The 23,965-nt window shown below is 42.1% G+C and overlaps 1 protein-coding gene across 4 annotated transcripts; it reads left to right on the plus strand.

Moving 5' to 3' along the window:
• The first annotated feature begins 674 nt into the window (after nucleotides 1–674).
• On the plus strand, nucleotides 675–22,587 carry E2F6 (E2F transcription factor 6). 4 transcript variants are annotated; one of them, XM_058551786.1, is made up of 7 exons: nucleotides 675–1,026; nucleotides 9,519–9,573; nucleotides 13,405–13,618; nucleotides 15,582–15,737; nucleotides 17,093–17,207; nucleotides 19,638–19,785; nucleotides 20,575–22,587. In XM_058551786.1, the coding sequence occupies exons 1-7, from the start codon at nucleotides 919–921 to the stop codon at nucleotides 20,622–20,624; spliced, it is 846 nt and encodes a 281-aa protein (XP_058407769.1). In that variant the 5' UTR covers nucleotides 675–918; the 3' UTR covers nucleotides 20,625–22,587. The 4 variants fall into 4 exon arrangements, with proteins under 4 accessions (XP_058407769.1, XP_058407768.1, XP_058407770.1 ...); XM_058551785.1 differs by having other exon boundaries at nucleotides 676–1,026; nucleotides 13,402–13,618; XM_058551787.1 differs by lacking the exons at nucleotides 675–1,026; nucleotides 9,519–9,573 and adding an exon at nucleotides 9,677–10,307 and having other exon boundaries at nucleotides 13,402–13,618.
• The last annotated feature ends 1,378 nt before the right edge of the window (nucleotides 22,588–23,965 follow it).

Raw genomic sequence — 23,965 nt, forward strand, 5'->3', positions numbered from 1 at the left:
GTCATTATTCCTATCTAACAGATGAGGAAACTGAGGCACAGAGTGATTAAGTAACTTACTTAAGGTCTTGTAACTTATAAGTAGAGGGAGCCAGGATTTGAAAACACACCTTCTGGCTCCAGCTTAAAATGTTCGATTCATCCGTCTCTTCCACTGGAATGTGTGATGGAGTCTGTGCCAAATTCAAATGAGTATCTCCTGTGCCCACCACAATATCTGACATGGCAGGTAATCAATATTTCATTTATCAAACGAAAAAGAAAGGAAGGAAGAAAAAAAAAGAAGCATAGGAGAAAACAATTCCACAACGGTTTGGGTACGGACATTTACTAAGCATCAACACTGGGCGAGCGCCCGAGATGTGCGGAGGGAGTTCAAGAATAAATGAACATCCGCGCGCACTCAGAACTTTCAGTAATTAGTGTCATCAGTGCAGCGAATCCCGAGGGGACAAGGGCGTTTTCCCGGCTGCCTCTTTTCTCTCGCGCCGTTCCCTTCCGCAGGAATGCCTGCTCCACCTCTTCCTTCTCCGTCGCCATCCTCTCCGTAGATTCCGCCGTCCGGGGTTTCCTGGGCTCCGGCCGCCGGGAGAGCACCAATGCGTGGGAGCGTCCCGGCAGCAGCAGGCATGCGCATTGGGGGCGGCGCACTGCGCATGCGGGAAGATGGCGGGCCTGGCGTCCTGAGGGCCCTGGGTCACCCTGCTCCTCTCCCGCCTGTGTTGCAGCTCCCGGGGTCGTGGGGCAGTGGCGGGTTCGTCCGCGGGCCGGCCTGGCCAGGCGGCGCCTCTGAGCAGGCCACGGGCCCCGTTCGCGCTTGGCCCCCGGGAACCGGCGTGTTGGGGGCGGCGCCCGACCCGAGCGGGAGAAGGCGGGAGAGCGCGCAGGGTGCGAGGGCCGGGGCGGCCGGCTGGGCAGCATGAGTCAGCAGCGGCCGGCGCGGAAGCTGCCCAGCCTGCTCGTGGACCCGGCGGAGGAGACGGTGCGCCGCCGCTGCCGAGACCCCATCAACGTGGAGGGCCTGCTGGTAAGCCCCGGGGACGGCCCGAGGCCGGAGCGCCCGGGCCCTGGCGCGGCGCGGGGTGCGTCTGAGCCCGGCCGCCGCCTCTTTTCCGCGGGGCAGCCGCGCTGACGTCGTCCGCGTCGTGCGCTCCCCCTGCGCCGGGCCCCTGGCTGCTCCTCGGGCTCCCGGCTCCCGCGCTGCCCAGCCTGTGCTGTGAGCCCGACTGGCCGTTCGCTTGACTCTCGCCTCCTACTTTCTACACCTGTTCGCAAATGTGCTGTCAGCCTCCTTGGCTTTTCCCTCGGGGCTGCAGAGCCCTGCTGGAGAAAATTGCCCAGCTTTGCGTTAGAAGAGCGTGTGTTCCTACTTCCCCTGGCCCCTCCGTGTGTCTCTGCAAGCTATCTTGTCTTCTTCCCTGCGACCTCCTCTCCTATTCTCCTACTTGATTGCAGCCATTTAAAACCTTGTCCACGCCTCGCGTTTCCCGCCCCACAGCTCCCGGTTCAGCAGATTGTCTTCAGTCCTGTCTGACAGAGAATATGGAAGAGAGAGTGGGCTCCCTTCTGCAAAAGGTTAATTTCTCCAATTCTTTTTTTTTGTTTGGAGGAAGATTGGCCCTGAGCTAACATCTGTTGCCAATCTTCCTTCTTTTTTTCTTTTTTTATCTTTTTTCTCCCCAAAGCCCCAGTAGATAGTTGCACATCATAGTTGTCCTTCTAGTTGCTCTGTATGGGATGCCACCTCAGCACGGTTTGATGCGGGGTGAGTAGGTCCGCGCTCAGGATCCGAACCAGCGCACCCGGGGCCGCCAAAGCTGAGCGGCGAACCTAACCGCGACGGCACCGGGCCGGCCCGGTAATTTCCCCTATTCTTGCTCTAGACAGATGGCAGTAAATTCTCCTTGGCTCGTAGGGCTCTTGATGAAGCCGTCATTTTCCATTTCTCCCCATATTTTCAACTTCTTTGCTGGTTTTTCCCCCATAGCTAGTAACTAAACTTTTACCGAAGTCAGTATGGCCAGTCTTCATGGGAACTCAGTGCTCAAAAATAGTTTGAGCCTTATCTAATTTAACTCCTCAGCTGCAGTCCTAAGAGATGATGATTCTTGTTTGACAGTTGCCAGAATAGACTTGGAGATCTTAAGTGGCTTGCCTGTGGTTAGATAGTATGCAGAAAAGCCTGGATTTAGTTAGTGTGGCTCCAAATGATAAATTCTTGACTACTTAAACTGCATCCTAAATCCATCCCCGTCTTAAAAGTTCTCTCCCTTAGTTCCTGATGCCCTTCAGTCTACTGTATCTCTTCCTACTGTATCTCTATCTCCACCCCTTCACAGCCAACCTTTGAAAAAATTGTTTGCACTCACTGTGTCCACTTGCTCACCTCTCCTTATGACCATGACCCACTGCCAGGGGACCTCTGCCCTCAGCACAGCTGTAAGAGTGTTCTAACCAAGGTTACCAGAAGCTTGTCCATTCTAGCAGATGTTTCACTCCTTATCTCTGTAGTTTTGACATGATTGACCGCTCACTCTTTTTGGAAACCCTTGCCCTTGAATGGCTTCTTTGACACCACATACTCTTGATGCGCCGTCTACTGGTCTGGCCTCTCCTGTGCTCTTTTGCAAACTCTTTCCATTCCTTACCTATTGATGTCATCCTGGGGTCTCTTCTAACCTTCTCTACCCATTCTTCATGTGGGATGCCGTTCACCACTCTCATGACTTCTGTTACCCTCTACATATATTGGTGCCATCTGTATTGGTGGTGTTAATCTTTGAGAATTTGATAAAAGCTCTGAATTCTCACTATGGAAAAAACACTTAATTTTGTATTTAATATCAGAAGATACACACATCCCTTGAAGTCTTAGATATTCTTATCCACTGTGGTATGTTCAGTTACCATGTCATGATAATTCCCAAATCTGTAAATCCAGCTCAGAGCTTTCCAGCTGTCTGCCAGACATCTCTACTTAGATTTCAAACTCGTATATCCAAAATTGAGTTCGTTTTCGTTTTGCCTAAGCAAGCAACAACTTTGCTGTCACCTTTCTTAATAAATGGTACCACACCCACCATATTGCCCAAGCTAGTATCCTAAGCATGATCCTTGCCTTTTCCTTTTTTCAAACTGACCCCCTCCCGCTTCCCAATCGGATTAAAATTAATCACCAATACTTGCCACTTGTAAACATCATCTGTCTTTTGCATTGTTGCAATGTCTTCCTAACCAGTTTTGCTGCTTCTGGCCTTGCCCCCAACTTTTCTGTATATTCTCCACGTAGTAACTAACCATAATGGTCTTTTTAAAGCATATTTCTGATCATGTCATTTGGCTTAAAGAATCTATCATGGTTCCCAGTGCTCTCAGGATAGAGTAGAAACTTCTTAATATAATCCAGGCCCTGGGTTTATCTTTCCTGAACTGCTTATGGTTGCTGAATTTTCCGTATTTCCCTATTCTTTTGTACCCCTACATATCCACACTCCCCCTATCAAAAGAGCCTTTTTTTTTTTTTTTTAACACACTTTTTCCTGTTACCTCCCATGGTTCTTTAGGTCTAGATTTATGGGTCAGTGGTCTGGAGACTTCTGGCCTGTCAAGACTGGGTTAGGCACTCCTTTTGTGCTCCCAAAGCGCCCTGTGCTTACTTACTCGCTCTTTGCAATGTGTGGCTCTTAAGTCCCTGAGTGCAGTGACTCTGTTCATTTGATTTTTTAATCCACAGCACGTTTGGTGGCTCTCACAAAAAGATTTGGTAAATAGTTATTGAATGAATGAAGTAGGTGCTCTGTAAATGTTTGAGTGTCTGAGTGTTTATTTTCCTTCCTGTAAAATGGTGATTTGACACCTATCTCAGTGTTTTTTAATTGGCTAATAACTGAAAGTTTTTAATAAACTGTGTATTGCTATGCAGAGATTAGTTATGTATCTGACTGAGTGATATTCTCTGGGTAAATGGCTTGAAAACTGTCTGGAATTTTGAGAAGGGAGAAAATAGTATTGGTTGGAGGTGGAACTTTGCATATTTAAAAATAAAATTTGAATGAGTGAGGAGAATGCATTCACCCTGGAGAAAGGTGTATTTCCAAAGAGCTCTTAAAGGGATATTACTCCCCCAAATAGGCAGTCGGTACAAAGAAGATTCTGTGTAGAAGAATTTTTAGCCAATTTAGAGGCATTGCTTAAGATTTTAGTCCCTAGAACTCACCTTTTATTCTTTTCTTACTCCTTGAGAGCTCAAATTTAAAAGTATAAGTCTTCAGATGTGGCAGTTGGAGCAGTAGTAAGATAACTTGTAATGTGCTGACTTGCCCATCTGCTGCTGGTTCCTGGAAAGCCGTGTGCACTGAGATCATCCTTGGTGATTTTCAGTTTGGAGGCCTCTGCCTTCTCCATTCATTTCCCAGCCAAGACACAAACAGTTCGAGGATTAAAAGGGAAAGTTTCTTAGGTAAGAAAGTTTCTTACCTAAGAAACTTTCCAGTTTCTGGTAGTCCAGGTAGTCCAGTCTTTTGAGGTTTGACTGCAGCTAGGCTCTCCCTTGGCATCCCCTCGGGGAAGTTATCTGAGAGTAATCTCTCAGTGAGACTGCCTTGAAGGAATAGGAACTTGGACAGTGCCCCCCACAGTGGTGGGTTGCCAGAACTAGAAGCAGCAGCATCTGTGCTGGCACCTGGGCAGGTTAGTTCCGTAGAAATTTGAGAGAGCATTCCTCTGAGGACTGCCATCATAAAGATGCTGAAAAGGTAAAAAATAAGTGTCCTGCGTAGGAACCTCTTTGAAAAGGCACCTATTGGCCTAATCTGAGCCTCAACAGATTTTGTACTCTTAGAATAAAGAATCCAGGCTCCTCAGGTGTAGTTCTTTAAGTACAGCTCCTCAAGTACAGTTACTCCAGATCTGTAGGCCTGCGAAAGTAAAAAGACGGGTTATCTGACCCCCACACACCCAGCTTATAGCATACACTAGTGGTGCAGACGTAAGATAACTGCACTAGACATTCCTGTTCATAAAGGAAGATGGGAGTCACTGAGGAGTACCTGGTCCAGTTCTGACATCCAGCTTGGTAAATGTTGGAAATTTCTTTATTAGGGCTCAGACCTGAGAATAATTCTCTACGCTCTCAGATCTACCCTCTGGGCTCTTGGTTCCACCGTCTTAGTCTCTTTTTCGTGAAAGGTAATACCTAGTTGTCGCTGAGTAATTTTTTCAGCCTGCTGCCTGTCAGGAGAATTTTGGGTGTCCAGTGGCCTCTTTTCAGGTTGAACTGTCTCTGTCCCTTTTAGTCCAAGCTGGCAGTGTTTTTGCTGGTATAATTCTCTCAAAAACTGTGTGGACCTCTTGTGGTTCACTCAGTAGACAAGAGTCCTGCCCACAGATTTCTTCAAAATAAACCCTTCTCTACCTTGGGCTCCTGCTGATGGCTGAAACACAGTGCCCAGAAGCTTCCTAGAGGCCCTGTCATTAGATTGGGAGAATCCGTGAGGCTCATCCTTAATCTCTTTCTAGGGCTTTTGATGTGACTGAATAGTACTCTGAGGTACCTTAACCAAAAGTTGTATGGTCACACCCTCACCTTCATCTCTAGATCGTGTTGATTGTGTTCTTCTGGCAGTGCTTTTGATTTGGTCTTTCTCAGAAGTCATTTCTTAATTTTTAGCTTCTAGAGAGGCTTAGAACTTTTAAAGCCATTAAGTCCTTTCCTCAGTTTCTCTTATGTTTTACTGTGAGCTGCAAGAGGAAACCAGGTGCCACCATCAACACGTGAGTGGAAATCTTCATTAGATCACCCAAGTCGTTAACACCTTCTACTTTCCACATAACCACAGTTGCCAGTGTTGCCGAGTCCTCTGTCTTAGCATGACGAAGATCCCCCTTCTTCCAGTTTCTAACACGTTCCTCCCTCCCTTTTGAACCCTCACTGGCAATGTCCTCAAAGTCCAGATTTCTACTGACAGTCTTTTTCAAGACTGCTTGGTCTTGGACAGACTTTTTGGTAATTATACTGTGGTTGTATAAGAGAATGTACTTGAGATACACACTAAATTATGTAGGGGTCTGCAGTTTACTTCAAATGATTCAGGAAAAAAATTGCATTTGTGTGTATAGAGAAAAAGTGATCAATCAAATGTAGTAAAACATTAACATTTGGGGGATTTGAGTGAAGGGTATGTGGCAATTCTTAGTACTATTTCTGCACCTTTTGTGAAGGCTGAGATTATTTAAAGGGAACAAGAAAATGGGGGTCCGGCCTGGTGGCGTAGTGGTTAAGTTCGCGTGTTCCGCTTCGGCAGCTCGGGGTTCACCAGTTAGGATCCTGGGGGCAGACCTCCTCACTGCTCATCAAACCATGCTGAGGCGGCATCCCACATAGAAGAACTAGAAGGACCTACAAGTAGGATATACAACTATGTACTGGGGCTTTGGGGAGAAAAAAGAAAAAAAAAAAGAGGAAGATTGGCAACAGATGTTAGCTCAGGGCCAGTCTTCCTCAAAAAAAGGGGGGGGGTTATCCCTGAAAGGAGCTTGTATGATCAGTCTCCTGTTAGGAGGAGCCTCACTTGTTCCTCTTCCTGAGTGGGAGCCCCTCTCCATTCCATCTCCTGTCTCCGTTTCCTCCTCTATACAAGGGCCTCATCAGTGTCCCTCCAGGGGCAGGGTGCACTCCGGTCATCTGAGGGGCCTAAATGACTCAGGCCAATGTTTTTTAATAGTTCAGGAACTTTTGTGTGAGGAAACATTTATTCTGATTTTAAAGCCACTAAAAGCTCCTAGCCTATCTGTGGAGTGCAGTTCACCAAAGTTAGAGTAGCTGGAAAGGTTTGCTGGGATTGGCAGGCGGAATCTATCCAGATGATAGATGTTGTGTTAAAAAACAGAAAATGAGGCTTCTTATTCTTTCAATGGTTCTTATTAATGGTGTACCAGAGAGGGAGTCTTTACCCTGTGTCCTTGTGTCTGTAAATACTCGTCGTTTTGTAGTTCTTATTTATCTTTTGAAGTCATCTGTGACAAGGTACTATTTCAGCCTCCATTCGTTAGTGTAACAAATATTAACCAGGTGCCTGAATGTGCCAGGCACTGTTCTGCTTCTTAAAAAGGAAAAGAAGAAGAATAGTCTTCTGTGCTTGCTTACAAAATTTCTCATTTAATCTTTGCAATAGCTTGGAAAATGGGCAGTAAAGTTATATCACTACACTGTGTTACATAGTGGTCAGGATCTCCCAGCATCTAAGAGGTCACATGATTGGTAGTCCTGAACCCAGTCTTAAGCCAGAACTATTTTGAATATAAAGGAGATGAATGTGTCATTGCTCTGGGCACTTTGGAAATCTCCAGAATTGTCAGATGTGTAGGATTTGTGCATATTGAAATGTCTGTCCCTGAGAGGCCGTGATACTATTGCGATTTCTCCAAGGTAAAGCGAGAGTGTTTTCACATTCAAAGGTGAAAACAATGAATAGATGCTGTCGGAGTCTGTTTTCCCGCAGATCTCAATGTAGTCGATATGTAGTGCAACTGCATTTACAGCAAAGAGTGTGAGGAAAAGAAAGTCATACTTTCTCATGTTATTATGTCTAATTGAGATATTATTCCTGTGCCAGCCTGTGAATGCAATGGTCTAGATGAGGAGACAAGAGGGAGGGGGCATGGAGTAGAAAAGGTGCCCTTCTGGAATAGGTGGAGAGCAGACAGTGAGGCAGCCTATGTGGAAACCATTAAGTGCTGTACCGTATGTGGGACGGGCCCTACTACTCTAAATTAAGAGCAGAAGCCTTTTTGCAGCAAGGCACCTAAGAGCTCTGCTGTGTTAACCCTTTCTGCATGCACTCTCAGGACTGCACTAACGATAGTAAAATTTATTCTAACATTATAGTAATTAAAGCAGTATGCTACAGATACGTACGTAAAAGATCATGGGTGGAATAGAAAACTCATAAACAGACCTTAGTATATATAGCAATTTAGAATATTTGTTTATGTATGTTTCAAATTAGTGTGATGAGGATAGATTTTATTAATTTAAGAATTTTGCTACAATAGTTAGACTGTCTCATACTGTATTAGCAGGAGGGTTAAATGTAAAAATAGCAATGACAGTTGTCATATTCGTCTGATGTTTGACTTTAGTAGGATTGCCCTTCAGTGCTTCGCTGCTAGATGCCGTGTTTGTAAGTCACTGTTGTCAGCACTGTTTAAGAGGGCTAGCCAGGCCTCGTTCCTGCCCCCAAGGCAGGCATTCCCAACTCTGGTTTTGCCACCCCAGCAGGTCTTCATTTTCCTTTAAATTCTAACAACTAAAGTAATTTTACAGCAGAATTCTATTTCAGTGGAATTATTCCACATCAAGTTGACTTGCTAATAGATGGTATCATCTTGTCATAGATGAACGGAAATCATTGTGCCAAGAATTTGTGACATTGAGATAAACAAAGAGCTTCTTAGCTTTCCCCTTGCCTTCAGGCTTCCCCATGCCACAGTCTCTTTGCCGCATTGCTACCATCCTTATATTCCTAGATCAGGAGCTTGAGTATGTCATGTTCTTGTTTAGAAATCTAGTGGTTCTGCGCTGGTTGTAACATGAAGTCCAAACTCCTTAGTGTGACTTTCATGTCCTCCAGGTTGAACATGGTGCTAGCCTGCCCTTCCAGCTTCAGTATCAAGTTAGTTTCACTCTGGCCACACAGATGGTTTCTCAAAAGGGGCCATGCAATTTATATTTTCATACCTTTGTTCGTTTCATTTCCTGCACCAGGAATCCTATCTTTTCCCTCCCTCCCTCCCAAAGCTCCTACAGATTTAGACAAAATCTGGCTTTTCCTTCAAGGCTCAGCTGGGGATCACCTTCCGTGATCCGAATCCGTCTGTGATTTCCCTCTCTGGGTACATCCATAGTACTCCTGTTGGGTATACTCTGCAGCCAGTTTTGTACTTCATTCTAAGCATGTGGCTAATATGGGTTTCTGTTTACACGGCTTTATCTAAAGGTTTGGGGAGTGCATGGCTGCCTGTGAAAGTTTGTGAGCAAATGTTTTGGAGCCACTTACACTTGAATAGCAAGAGGTGAGCATTTGTTAATTCAGACGTATCTTATACCTCTTCTGAGCTTTCCAGACTCAGGGTTGGTGCCTAATCATCTTTGTATTCTTTTTTATCCTCAGTACCTGATGTAGTCAATAAATTAATGTCTGTTCAGTAATAAATTCTCATATTCATATTTCCTCCCTCCCTCACCATTCCTTTCTCCCTCTGCCCCTTTCTCTCTTTATCTGCTTCTTCCATACTTGTGGAAGACCGTGCAGTTTTAGAAATTCAAATCTATGAACATTGTCAGATGTGATTACAGTTAAAGAGTAGATATAGTTTGGAAGAAGCTCTGCCTTTGTCACACCCAAATTATTACCCCAGGGTAAAAAAAAAAAAAACCTTTATATTATCCAGTAAAATGCTGTTCATTTGCATTGTTGTTTTTAAATTATTAAGTTAAATTTCTGTATCTTCTTTTTGCAGCCATCAAAAATAAGGATTAATTTAGAAGATAATGTGCAATATGTGTCCATGAGAAGTAAGTTGATTCCCAAATAGGTTTTAGGTTTTGTAGTTTGAACTTCATATGATTTAAATGGTTTATTTTAAATGCATGTGAGTTGATGAAAAACTTAACATGTTTTATTTGTACACTGAAATGTAAAGCTTGGAATTTAAGCGAAAACTGAGGTTCTGGGCTGAATAATGTGCACAAATGCCAGTTTATTCTCTGCTGCTTTGGAAACATCATTTTAAAATAGAACGGTCTGTGTTTGGGGATATTCCCACAGGGTTCTGTGAGAGCAGTACTTGTTCCTCTCAGTGGGACGGAAGGCGGTTTGGGACAAGCTGAGGGCAGCCTGCCCTCCTGGCCTCCTTTCACTCCCTTTGCTCTTCCCTCCCACCCCTGCTGTGGGTCAGTGTTCAGTCAGTCAAAGGAGATGGCATCTCAGTGCTCCACTTCCCTGTCCTTCTGGAAGTTGTTATGATAGATTGCCCCACCCTTAATTTGGTCCTAATCTCAGTGGATAGATAGTGCATAGATGCCCATGTATAAATCTTGCTGTCAACCCTTAATTGCTGGTTGGCCCCGGCCGCAGTCTCACCCACAGCTGGTCCCCAAGTTTGGTCAGTTTTACCTTGGAAGTGTTTCCTTTGCCTGTCCCACCCACCGACTTACAGTGTTGTCTAATGTTTATTGAGCTCATACAGTGCCTGGCCCCATGCTGAGCTCTTTGCGTGGATTAATCACAACAACCCTTCACGATACAGGTATGGATGATGATCCGTATTTCATACACGAGTACACTGAGGCCCACAGAGGTAAAGGAACTTGCATAGTGAGGATTCCGCCCCACGCCTCTCTGACTTGAGGCCACAGTCTTAACCGCTGTGTGAGACTGCTGCTTCTCGGGGAGGTTCCCACTCCCCCAAACTAAAGTAGGGGGACAGCCTCCTATGTAGGTTGTTCACTTCCAGGCTCTTCCACACCATACCCCTTTCCTTCTGCTGCCAGTGGGGTTTTTCTAATACAGAAATGGGTTATGATATCACTCAACCTAAAATTCTTCAGTGGTGCTCTATTACATCTAGAGAAAACCCTGACTCCTCATTTATTTGGTTTTACTTATTTGTGTTAAATTTAAAAGCCGTCTCATAACCTTAAAAGAAGCCAGTGGAGATGGATAGACAGACAAGGTCCTGGAAAGGTGTTCCTTGCTTCACTTTGCGGCCTCCTCTTCCAGCCCTTCTGCCCTCACCGATTGCTAAAGCTATACCAGCTGTGGATTCCCTAAATACACTGCGTTCTCAAATGCTGCTTTGTCTTTCGACGTGTGTCCTCTGCCTCACTGAAGCCCCTGGCTCTCCGTTAGAGTGGGAGAACACCTTCCTGTTCGCCTTGCTGTATGCCGTTCCTGTTCAAGGCCTTCCCCGCTTCCCACTCCAGTTACGGTTTTATTTCATCTCTCGTGTAACTTTGAATACCTCCCTTAGCTCTTATCTCAAATACTGTAGTAGAGCTCCTCACTAGACTCTGGAATGCCTTCAGTTTGAAGACCTTTTCAGTCACATTTATATCCCTTCAGCAACTGTCATGTTAGAGGTGTTCAATTATAAAATGTTCTTTATAAAATGACTAACATGGTAGGAATATACTTATCCTGAGCTTATAAGACCATATCTTGTTAGTAATTTAGTATAAGTAAATGTATGCTTTTTAAAGTTAGAATTTCTCATTTGTAATCTTCCAAGGTTTATTGTAGAATTGTGACGTTCTACTTCCAATTAAAAAAAAAAAATTAATTCCTATTTAACCCTGTTTAATCTTAAGTATAGGAGTAGTCTCTACAGAGAAGACGTTTATGTTATAAAATATGTACTTTTGTTCTTGGAGTAACCACCAGTGGTTTTTAAACTGAATATGACATTGTAGAGGTTCTGGATAAGGGCATTTCTGATTGAAGATAGGATGAATATTTATTTATTTATTTATTTATTTATTTATTTATTTATTTATTTAGTGTGTGTGTGAGAGGAAGATCAGCCCTGAGCTTACATCCATGCCAATCCTCCTCTTTTTGCTGAGGAAGACTGGCCCTGAGCTAACATCTGTGCCCATCTTCCTCCACTTTATATGGGACGCCGCCACAGCATGGCCTGACAAGCAGTGTGTCGGTGCGCGCCCGGGATCCGAACCCCGGGCCGCCAGCAGCGAAGTGCACACACTTAACCACTACGCCACCAAGCCGGCCGCTGAATATTTCTTTTGAAGCTTACTAACTGTGGTATGCTGTGGAAATAAAGAAAAAGAGAAATTGTATACTCCACACCCGAAGGACAGCTAAGTTATTTGTACAGTTGTTTCCTCTGCACACCAAACCATAAGAACTTTTTTTTAAGTATCAAATTGGGAAAGATGAAAAAGAATGATAATATTCAGTTCTGGCAAGGCATCTGATGAGGCCCTCATACACTGCATAAATGGATGGAATCCACAACCGGATAGCAGATTTAGCAGTACATATCAAAATTCCTTAGAAATACCCTTTTACTCAGCAATTCCACACCTTGGAACTTATCTATAGGAAACATTTAAAGATGCATACAAAAATTTAGCTACAAGGAGATTCACTGAAGTATTGTGCAAGATCAGAAAGTTGGAGACAATCTGAATTTTCAGTATTGGGATAAGTTAGCAAATATTTCATGCAGTTAAATAAATTATGCAGCCATTAAGAATAATGTTGAAGTACATTTTTTTCCAGTTTTATTGAGAAATAATAGACAACATCACCATAAGGTGTACAGTATGATTTACATATATGTTTGATTTATGTTACATACATATGTTATATACATGTTTGATTTACATATATCGTGAAATGATTACCACAATAGATTTGGTTAACATACATCATCTCATATAAATATAATAAAAAGAAAAGAAAAAAAATTTCTCCTTGAGATGAGAACTCTTAGGATCTGCTCTTAACAACTTTCCTATATGTCATACAGCAGTGTTAACTATAGTCATTGTGTTATACAGTACATCCTTAGGAGAAATACATTTGTTGACAAGTCAGGATGTTCACAGTGTTGAGTTAAAAATAGCATGTTAAAAATAGTATGTTCCTATTTTTGTTTTTAGAAACTATATGTATATATTGACACGTGTGTGTATGTGTGTGGAGGGGTTAGTGTGTATGAAAAACCAAAATCATCAGTGTAGGTGAGTGAATAAGGGAATTAAAGCGATTTTTTTACCCCTTCATTTGCTTATTTGTTAAGTTAATATAGGGTAGTGAATGTTTTTAAAAATAGATATGCCACTTTTCCTCAAGGTCTGTCATAATTGTCCTAATAGATGACTAATTTGAGCTCTTTCAAAAACTTCATCAGACAGGGTTACACTACATGTATAGAAACCTTAAAAAAAAAAAAAAAAAAGCCAAATCTTTGCTTTTGCTTTATAAAGAATTTCTTAACTTGAAGACTAAAAGAGAAATTTAATTTTAAAAATCATTTCTAAGCCTGTTCCTGAGAGTGGTGTGGATACAAATGCAGACTCACCACGTTTGTCTGATAAAATGCAGTAAACTTCTAAAAATTCACATGTTCCGTGGAAATTGGTCGCATATTTCATATACTGCTCTAAGTCTAAAGCCCTTGTTTACCTGGGATAGGCTAATGAATTTTTATCCAGTTTGAGAAATCTGTTTCATAAAAATGAGCTATGATTTGGTCAGTGTGTAGAATTTGTTAATGTCTGTGCTTACTGATCAGAAGGAAATAAATGATTTTTTTTCATGAGTTGAGAAAGAAATGCTATTTAGAATTTTACAAATTTGTTTGTTTTGTTTCCCAGAAGCTCTAAAAGTGAAGAGACCTCGTTTTGATGTATCACTGGTTTATTTAACTCGAAAATTTATGGATCTTGTCAGATCTGCTCCTGGGGGTATTCTTGACTTAAACAAGGTTGCAACAAAACTGGGAGTACGGAAACGACGAGTGTACGACATCACCAACGTCTTAGACGGCATCGACCTGGTCGAGAAAAAGTCCAAGAACCATATTCGGTGGATGTGAGTTGGTTCCCAACTTTTCATGGCTTTTTTTTTCCTTCTCATTAAGTGACAATACCATGCTTAAAATAAACTAGATATTAGTAGTGTTTTGACAATATAAAACAAAGTAAGATGTGACTTCTTGTTAGAAAAGGATTTTATAAAGATTTTTACATTATCCCACAAGGTACATAGATATTTTTTTCTACTTAGGACTAAATAAGAGCCGTAGACATAGAATATCATTCCAATGTTATGGAAAAGTTAAATGGAATAATGATTAGTTTTAAGATTTCACTTTTCAAGATCATAAGAAGGGGACATCTGATTGTATAGGAGATTTTTTAAAAAGTATTTCCTCGGTTCCAATTGATTATTGATATGGGGGGAAATCAGGTAAGGGTGTAGAACATTGGTTCTTGCATGGTCGTGTGGTAAACACTTAGAGGCCTCGAGCCCAGAGGTTGTAATTCAGTTGTTCTGGGAGAAGGCAGGAATCTACTTGCTTAACAAGGACCCCACATGATTGTGATGCGGATAGGCTGTGATCACACTCTGAAACTGCCCTCACTGGGGGAAAAATCAGACTTATTGTCTAAAAGGCAATTGCTAAAGACTTAACACGTGATTAGGATTAGGATCCCATGGAAGGAGGTTATGATGTAGATACAGGGGTGTGTGTGCATGCACATAAGAAGAAAGCTGTTATACTTACCATAGCTGTGTATTTTGGATCAGTGAGAAACAGTTCCAGCACGTGAGAATATGGAGACCTTTCAGGCAAATGAAAAATCTACCAACAAAGATCATAAAATGACTTTAAGTAATTAACTTAGTTATTAGAGAAGAGTAGTTCAGAGAGGAGGTTATTTCTTCAATAGTATGGAAGTGCAGATTGAATTATTATTATTATTATTATTTTTTTGAGGAAGATCAGCCCTGAGCTAACATCCATGCCAATCCTCCTCTTTTTGCTGAGGAAGACCAGCCCTGAGCTAACATCTATTGCCAATCCTCCTCCTTTCTACCCTTTTTCTCCCCAAAGCCCCAGTAGATAGTTGTATGTCATAATTGCACATCCTTCTAGTTGCTGTATGTGGGATGCCGCCTCAGCATGGCCAGACCAGCAGTGCATCAGTGCGCACCCGGGATCTGAACCCAGGCCGCCAGTAGTGGAACGCACACACCTAACTGCTAAGCCACAGGGCCGGCCCCTGAATTATTATTTGAACATGTTTACTAAATAACTTTAAGCAACACTTTAGGGGTTAATATCCGATTGCATTCTGAATCACTAATTGGAATCAGGTTTGAAAACTAGCAAGCAAAAGATAAAGTGATAACAGCCTTTTCCCTCTTTATTTTCCATAAAGAGTGAAGGAAAAAAATGAATATCGGTTGTTGCTCAGGTTATATCATATTGTGGTAGACAGTAATAACTAAAAAAAATGTACCTTTTGAGAACAATTAATCATTATATTCAGATAGAACCAGATAGAATATGCACAGTAGAGAAAAATACACACTTAAGGAATTTAGCAGAGGAACTATCATTTAGCAAATTTTCTGTTTTTCATATGTGGAAACTAAGGGACTAAAAGATTATAACTTGTCAAAAGTTATGCTGTTAAATCGTAGAGCTGGGGCTTAAACTGGGTATTATTGACTCTTCAGCTCATTAAACTTCATTTAGCTTTTCCTCCTACTATTAATTTCTATAGAGTTATGATATATTTTTTAAAGCTCCTGTGTAAGGGACTAGAAATGGGGACAGAAACCAGTTAATGTGCAGGAAGAATAATGGGTATCTAGAATAATGGGAGGGCAGGAGTGAAGTTGAAGTACCTAGTTTTTATCTGTCACTGTGGGAGACACCTGATGTAAACGCTTGGAGAAAGTCCAGTAACCTAACTTGTGTGATTCTGTAATCTCCTAGATGCTTTTGATGATGGTCTTTTTCTTTAATACTTTTCTTTTAAAGAGGATCTGATCTTAGCAATTTTGGAGCAGTGCCCCAACAGAAGAAGCTACAGGAGGAACTTTCTGACTTATCAGCGATGGAAGATGCTCTGGATGAGTTAATTAAGGATTGTGCTCAGCAATTGTTCGAGTTAACAGATGACAAAGAAAATGAAAGATATCCTTTAACTCTGTACCTTTTTAAAAAATTTCTCCTTCCAAAGCAGGTTACTTTAAATAGTAGGATCAGCTTGGGGATTTAATTAATTTATTTAAGATACAAAATTAGACCCTTAGAAGTGAAAGAAAGTAAAGATTTATTAGTATAGGCTCAAACATACACAGATAACACATCATTGCCTTTAGCTGCTTGGTGTGACATTTGCTCAGATTAAATGCTGCACCATGACCTAAGTAGTGCAGGAAGGGACCAAAGTTAACATTTGCATTTACAATTAAAATAGTGGAGCATTCTTGTTTGTTTTTGTAGCCTGAATACTATAAAGATGGTAAAATGTTTGTTGGCTTTTGTGAAATTCGTGTTTTCCCTAATTTGTTAACTAAATTTTATTTCTGAAACAATGAATTGCTGTTGTAATGGTACTGAAACTGCCGTTCTAGTCCACAAAGCCTAACAGAGCTGAATGTCAGTACTGCTCCTAAGCTCAGTGTCTGGGACCAGACGGGGGGACTTGTCTTTGGTACTTCTCCTGATGTTCTCCTGGGTCTTCTGGAGAGACCTGTTCCCCTTGCTGTACCTTTTTGAGGTGTCACTGGTTCTGAGCTGTTCCATGCTTAAAATTTACTTAAAGTCTATATCAGTCAAAACTCCTACCTATTTCCATAGTACAGTTGTTAGAAAGAAAGTAAATGCTGACATTACTACATTCAATCACAATGTCTGCGGAGTAAAAAAGAAAGCTGGGGCAACCCAATAAATCACATAATTGGTAAAATTTCAGGTAATAGTAAAACAAGATGAAAAAAATTCAGGTAGTGAGTTGGAAAATAATTTTGGAGAAGACAATCCCATGAGTATGTGATAGTCCTGAACTTATTCTCTAAGGTGCTTCTACTTTTTATAGATTTTTTTCTACCTTGCATTTTAGGAGGTTCTCACCAAAACTGAATATTTTTTCCCAAAGGTTCTCATAGTAAGATCTAGCAATGAATAGAGAGTGGGGGTGGGGGAGGGGAGATTTGAATACCTTCATGAGTTGTGTTTGTGTTACGGATGCACAGTTTATTAATATTTTTCTCCAGAAATTGTCATCATAATCACAATGGTACAATTTAAAGCAACTCTTTAAGTTGAATTATAAATATTATAAAACACTAAAATCTTAAGAATTGTTCGTGAAATACTAATTATATAAGAAATTCTTTTTTACAGACTGCTTTCCTTAATTGTGAGTTTATATCCCATAAAAATTTAAAGATATTCAAGCCTGACACTTGCATTCATGTATCATAAGAGGTAAATTATTTCCAAATAAGTAGCACGCTGCTTAGAGATCCTTGACTGATTTTCACACTAGCATATGTGACATATCAAGATATTCATAGCATCCAAGCCTTCCATGAACAAATTGTTATTGCGGTTAAAGCTCCAGCAGAAACCAGATTGGATGTTCCAGCTCCCAGAGAAGTAGGTAGCCCTGCATTTTTAAGAAGATTTAAAGAGGAAGGTGGGCCAACTGCTTACGCTGTAGTTTATTGCAGTCACAGCAACTTTATGAGCATTCCTTGCATGTTAGCTGCATACCTGGTACTGCTCAGGTACTTTATGCACTTGAACTTGTTTTGATAACACAGTGAATGAAGTAGTCATGATTATTATCCTCTCAAGATAAAGGAACCTGAAGCACAGAGAGATTAACTAACTTTCTCACGGTCACACAGTAAGTGACAGAACCAGAATTCAAGCCCAGATAGTTTGGCTTCCGAGTTTGTTCTAAACCGTGGTACTATAATGCCTTGTAGAGGAATGACCAAGAAGTGGCCTCAGTTTTAAAGTTCCAAAAGGCAGACCTGTGTCAGCCAAGGCTCTAGGCTGACTAACCAAACTCATAAAAGACTGATGAATAAGCTACAACACTAAGTTATACATTTAAAATGAAAAGTAAAATTGCTGTGTAAGTGAAAATATTATCAGCTGCCATCTGCTTACCACAGTCTTTCCCTTATAGGGAAGTTTGTATTAAAAGATAATTGTCATCAGAAGGTTGCTTGGTAAGGATGAAATCAGAACCAAGAAAAGTGGCTATTCTTGGGACAGAGCATCAATTCTGACAGCCTGATAGACCCATCAGTGCCCGTAGGGATGTCCTCACCGTTGCTAGAGGGATTTACCTCCCTTGTAATGCAGAGTATTCTCACCACCCGCCTTTCCTTTTATCCCCAGCAGACCCCCGTCCCAGGGAGAGCCCATGTTTCACTTCACAGTGTACTATCAGTCGATGAAGGAACAGCTTTCTTTTACTCCGGTCACAATCAAATTGTGGCGTCTTGGTGATGTTTCCTAGTTTTATATGGATTTAGATATATCCAGGTCTCCTAAGTAACATTTATATTTAATATGAGTCATTTCACAGATGTTGGAACTCTTTTTTTAAAAAATAATTAACCACTAATCTTTCAGACTTCCTTTCTTTGGGACATGATAGTCCATTCTGCAGTGACTGGTAGGTTTTTGGTTTTTTCCCCTATGCTGTGAGCTGCTTTAGACTGTAATTGCTAAATCTTGCTGAGCCTTTTGATCATGCTCATCACATGTCTCAGAGTCCCATTTAAAAGCTGATGCACATGGGCCCTCTGGGCAGTCGTTCCCAGCGATAGGGAAGGTAAGTGGGAGCAATGGAGAGAGCTCGCTGTGTTCAGCGGAGTCAGACTCCACAGATATCCGGGGATCTAGTGCTGGGTGGATGGACTGGCCTTCGGGTCATATCCGGCCTGCTGATTTTTTGTAAATAATTTTATTGGGACACAGCCACGTGCCCATTTGTTTAGATATTGTCTCTGGCTGTTTTTGCTCTCTAATGCCAGAGTTGTGTAGTTATGAAGGGATGGTATGGCCCACAGAGCCAAAAATATTTACCACCTCACCCTTTAAAGAAGATGTTTGCCAGCCCCCGATTTCATGAAATATGAAGTCCTCAGCTGGCTGCCAGTTCTGAGCGACATATGAGTTTCTTTTATTGTTTAGAACTGTCTGTTGACTTGTACGAGGTGTACCATTCAAACCAGACCTGACCTGGCAGTCTAGAAGCTGAGCATAGATGTTCTCCAGCCTACCCATCTGGTACCAGGAAGCTCTAGGAGGGATGACACATGCAGTTTTGAGACCCTCTGATACGCTGCATCTCCCTGAACTCCTCTGTCAGGAGATCACAGTGAGCTGGGAGCAGGAGGGGAGTGGTGGTGTCTGCAAAGCTTAGCCCAGGCCTTGACTGCATGAAAGGGAAGGAAATAGATGTAATGTTTCAGTTGAGCCCACTCCCAGTCAAAACAACAGAGGACTCATTTATAACTGGAACTGTTCCCTAAGAATTTAGCATAATTCTCAGTAGAAGCCCCCAGTTTCCTGAAATCTTTTGGATTTTAATATTTTAAATTATATGAGCGGTATTTCATCTTCATTTCATCCTCTTTTTTTTTCAAGTGGATGAAAGAATGGTCCCTTCAGTTAGTGCAGTACCTCTTCAGTGGTCTGGAACTCCAAACACACCCTCATCATTTGAGACGACAGGGTGTTTTAGATTTTTTTGTTATCAAAACACCAATTTGACTCAAGTACAGATTCCTTGAAGGGGTCAACTCCTTGAGTAGAGAAGAGTGGGCTGTTGAGTCCTGAAGTGTTCACTTTATGGCTCTGAAACCATTACTGTGTGGTCTGGTTGCTGTTAGCCACTGTTTAATGTGACTAAGTCAAGTACGATTTTCTCAAATGTATGATAGAAAGGAAACTACCTGAATTTAAATTTTCAGAAATTTGCGTTGACTCTTCTATAGTCTAGTAAGTGGGGGAAAAAAATGAATGAATTCTCTCATTTGTCTTGTTTTGTGTGTGTTTTGCTAGGACTCTATCACAGTCCACATACGGAGCACCAAAGGACCTATTGATGTTTACCTGTGTGAAGTGGAACAGAATCACTCAAGTAGTAAGACGTCTGAAGGTGTAGGGACCTCTTCCTCTAAGGGCAAACATCCAGAACGCCCTGATAAAGGTAAACATACCAATTTTGTGATTCTCAAAATTTAAGATTCTAGTGATTTTTCTTTTTTTCTTTTTTTTGTGAGGAAGATCAGCCCTGAGCTAACATCCATGCTAATTCTCCTCTTTTTGCTGAGGAAGACCGGCTCTGAGCTAACATCTATTGCCAATCCTTCTCCTTTATTTTTTCCCCCCAAAGCCCCAGTAGACAGTTGTATGTCATAGTTGCACATAGTTGCACATCCTTCTAGTTGCTGTATGTGGGACGCGGCCTCAGCATGGCCAGAGAAGCGACGCGTTAGTGCGCGCCCAGGATCCAAACCTGGGCTGCCAGTAGTGGAGCTCGCGCACTTAACTGCTAAGCCACAGGGCCGGCCCTCTAGTGATTTTAAATATATAGTTTTATAAATGCACATTATGGCCTTACAGATATGTTTACTCTTCCTAGCCACAATAACATGAGTTTGAAAATTACAAGGTAATTCTTACTATAATTGAGGCTATTTCTAACAATTGTATGGTTAAATTCCATGTAGTTTTGATACCAGAGAAAACTTGGTTGTCGTTGGTCCCATGGTGGTGCCACCTGCCTTCTCTGACAGGTGCTTTCAGGTACATGTTTGAGTTCCAGTTTGTTCTCGTGAGACTGAAAACATTAGCCTTATGCCATTAACGTAAGAATATTGTTCTTGACCAGGGATCTTCCAGTTTTTTTTTAAGCACTTGAATTGTATGTTCTGTTACCTGTCTGCCCTTCAGTCCCTCACTTAGGAGAATTTCTCTCATGTTTGTTATGTTTCAGAAGAAAATCCACCACCACAAAGCGAAGAGTTGCTTGAAGTAAGCAACTGACAGCATTGGAGACTTCGTGTGTTGAGTTTTCTTTGGAACATCGTATGTGGGTGAATTATGCATCAGATTTGATTCCCAGCAATAATCATCATGAAGTTTTCCCTTCTCAGTTAGTAGCAGCGTTATGGCCCGCTGTATTTTTGAGTAGTTCGCCACTTAGATTACTGGGTAATTATGGTTTCCGCTTTCAGAAACAACTCTTTTTATAATTATTCACTGCTTTTGTCAGTGAAATAGACCTCTTGCCTACTGAAATAACTTCATCACAAAGAGTATCACTGAAACAGGTGGTCAGGCCTGAAATGGACAGTTCTTCGTGGACTCTGCCCTTTCCTCAAGGATCATGTGTCATCATCACAGAAGAAGTTGCCTTACACGGGTTCATGTCTGCAGTTAGCTGTTGTACACTGGATGGGTGCTCACACCCATCTAAATGTGATGTCTTTGTATATATTTGTATAATGTTTAGATTACTTATGAAATATGTCTAAGTGAAACTTTTCACCCTTGTACAGCCAAAAGAATGTATATATGGAAAGTAACAGACAAATTCTCTAATTTCTGTGGTATCTATAACTTATTAGAATCCTCTGAATGAGGGTTAGAGGAGAGTTTTTTCCTAACTTCTACATGTAGAAGTATCATAAATGTGCTATACATTTAAAGTTCATGGATTTAATTATAGTCTTTCAATATGGTTCCCAGTGCTAAAATTGGATTTCAAGCTCCCTGCAGAGTCATTGTGTCCCAGCAGACTAGGGGCATGCCCCAAGGCTTTAGGGGCAAGTATAGAAATGCCATCAGGTAATGGCTTAATTCATTGCAAGGCATGAATTGAATCATGGTGAAAATTGGAAACTATTTTAACCTTTTTGCAAGCAGACTTTGTAATATGTTTCTGTATGTAGCCTTGCTCCTTAATCAGAAGGGTTTACTTATGATGAGTTAGTTGTACCCTGCCCTCTCTCCAGCTCTAATCCCACATTTCCAAGTACCTGGCTGTTTCTACCTCATTGGGTAAGTCGTTTACCACTCTGTGCCTCCGTTGACTCAGTAGTTTACCATTAGACTGTGAGCTCCTTGAGGGACTTTGTCTTAATCATTGTTATACCCACCGCTTGCCTGGCACATAAGAAGTGCTCGATAAATGTTTGAACCAATCAGTGACTGAAGGAGTGAATTGTGAAATTAGACCAATAATACTTGGCTTGCGAGCATCATTCAAATTTATATTTTAAACCTCTTGCTTTCAAAGAAAGACTGGAAGCAACTTGAAATTAAGACCATGTATAAAAAGATTTAACATAGGAATCAAAAATCAAAACAGTGAAAAATAACACTGAGTGTTTAGGATTCACATACCTCTGAGCTCCAGCAGCTTTTGCTAGTCCTGTCCCTCTGCTGAACACCAGACCCCTTCCTCCTACAGTCCCTGCTGGCTGCTTTCTGTGGGCTTGGGACTGCTCTCCGTGCTCCTCGTGTTGCACATGCTGCATGAACGTGCACGTTTAGGCAGGAGTTGTGTATGTGTAGCTCCAGTGCTCAGTGGAGAGATCTGAGCTCTGCATAATAGATTTGGCAGATGTCAGTTTATATGTGGTAGCTAAAACCATCAGAGTGGATGAGGTCATCTAATGAGAGGATATAGCAGGAGCAGAGGAGAGGCCCATGAACATCTATATATATTTAAGGGGAAATAGAGAAGAAAAAGCCTTCCCTGAGAAGGGATAATGAGAAGAGGGGAAAAAAACAACTAAAGAAGATAGTGCCCCAAAACCAACCACGGAAGCATGGCATTGCAAAGGTGAGGGCGTCGGTGCTGAGAGCAGCTCCTTACTTGTGAAATGTGATCAGTGTTCTACTTTACAAACTGTTCTGAGGGTAAAATGAGATCATGTAAGTGAAAGTCCTTTGTGAACTGTAGATGTGTTGTATAAATGAATGTTTCTCTCTCATCACTCCATTTTCTGGTGTTTGGTCTCTTCTTTTTACAGCTGCTAAAGCAAGCGTCCTGGGAACTAGGTTCCAGGCTCCCCCTCCCACTGCTTCCTGAACATACGCTACTAATTACTTTCATGTCGCTTAACCCCTTTCAGAAACCTGGAGAGTTTCTGTGTTTCCTTCAGGCTGCAGTCCAGACTCCTTACTGTGTGAGGCCCTCGGCTGGCCCCAGCCCAGCTTTCCAGTGTTGTTACTCGCCTTGTAAGCCCTTGACCCAAACCAGACCGGTCTGGTTACTGTGCTTGAAACACACACTGCACTTTCCCACCTCCATGCCTTTGCTCTCATCCTGCCTGGAATCTTGTTCTCTGCTTTCAAAACTACATCCCCCTTCTGGACCTGGCTTAACTCCTCCTTCCACTTGACTGCCATTGTGCCTGTCATACGGAGCACTTGATAGCCGTCGTTTATTTTCTTAAATTGCTGTTAGATTTTCCCAACTGGCATTACATGCTCTCAGCATGCAGGGACCATATCTCACATGTTTGTGTTTCCCATATTTATGTAGCGTTCAATACATTTTTGCTGGTTGATAAGTGACCTTGACGACATTCAACCCAGTTCCCAAGAATTTAAAAGCAAAAACCTTGACTTTTCAAAAACAAATCAGCAAACAAACTGGATTTGCACTGGAAAAAAAATGACTACTCTGTACAATTGTGCATTTTGTTAAAAGTTACAGCACATCTGCCTAATTGCCCCTCACCTCAGCAAAAGATGGGCGCCTTTGCTCTATGAGTGCATTGTCGTCCAGAGGGAAGCTTTCAACTCGAGACAGGACCCCTTTGTCCCTCACTTTTGACCCGTTTTGGTGCCAGGGACGCATGTTTTGACTGGTGTCTGGTTGGATGCCCGACGTTACACAAGTGAATGATGGTGTCACTGGAGGCTTGAGGGGCTGAGGACAGAACCAGCATTGCTCTTGTGTACATGAGGGGTAGAGAAGTTGTGTCTCAAAATCTCAGGAGTCTGCCACTTGATTATCTACCAAAATTAAAAATGAAAATCAGAATAGAACCACCTAGGTCATTAAAAGCAGTTCATCTGCTAAAGTGGCTCTAATTCTACCAGCAGTTGGCTTACCCCCATCCCACGAGCTGCCCGGCCATGCCAGGTGTCAGTGCTGAGGATTAAGGCAGTGCCTTCGGCTGGCTGGCACTTGCTCTGACAGTTCTGACCACTGAGGACAGACCTGGAGGCTTGTTGGTCTTAGGCTCATTGTCAGGTGCAGTCAGGTGGGGAGGGGCCCAGGTTGGAGCTTTTAGCCTTCAGGGGACAGGAGGTGGGGGCTCAGAGGAGGAAGAGGAGATCTGCTGAGAGAAGATGGAGAAAGGAGTGAA

This window comes from Diceros bicornis, chromosome 12, assembly GCF_020826845.1.
Source record: "Diceros bicornis minor isolate mBicDic1 chromosome 12, mDicBic1.mat.cur, whole genome shotgun sequence".
NCBI lineage: Eukaryota > Metazoa > Chordata > Mammalia > Perissodactyla > Rhinocerotidae > Diceros > Diceros bicornis.

Bases quoted from the DNA above. Each gene is read 5' to 3' on its own strand.
- E2F6 (XM_058551785.1), top strand. From the start codon at position 919: ATGAGTCAGCAGCGGCCGGCGCGGAAGCTGCCCAGCCTGCTCGTGGAC. The intron at 9,574-13,401 runs GTAAGTTGATTC...TTTGTTTCCCAG, and splicing joins GCAATATGTGTCCATGAGAA to AAGCTCTAAAAGTGAAGAGA. The intron at 13,619-15,581 runs GTGAGTTGGTTC...TTTCTTTTAAAG, and splicing joins AAGAACCATATTCGGTGGAT to AGGATCTGATCTTAGCAATT.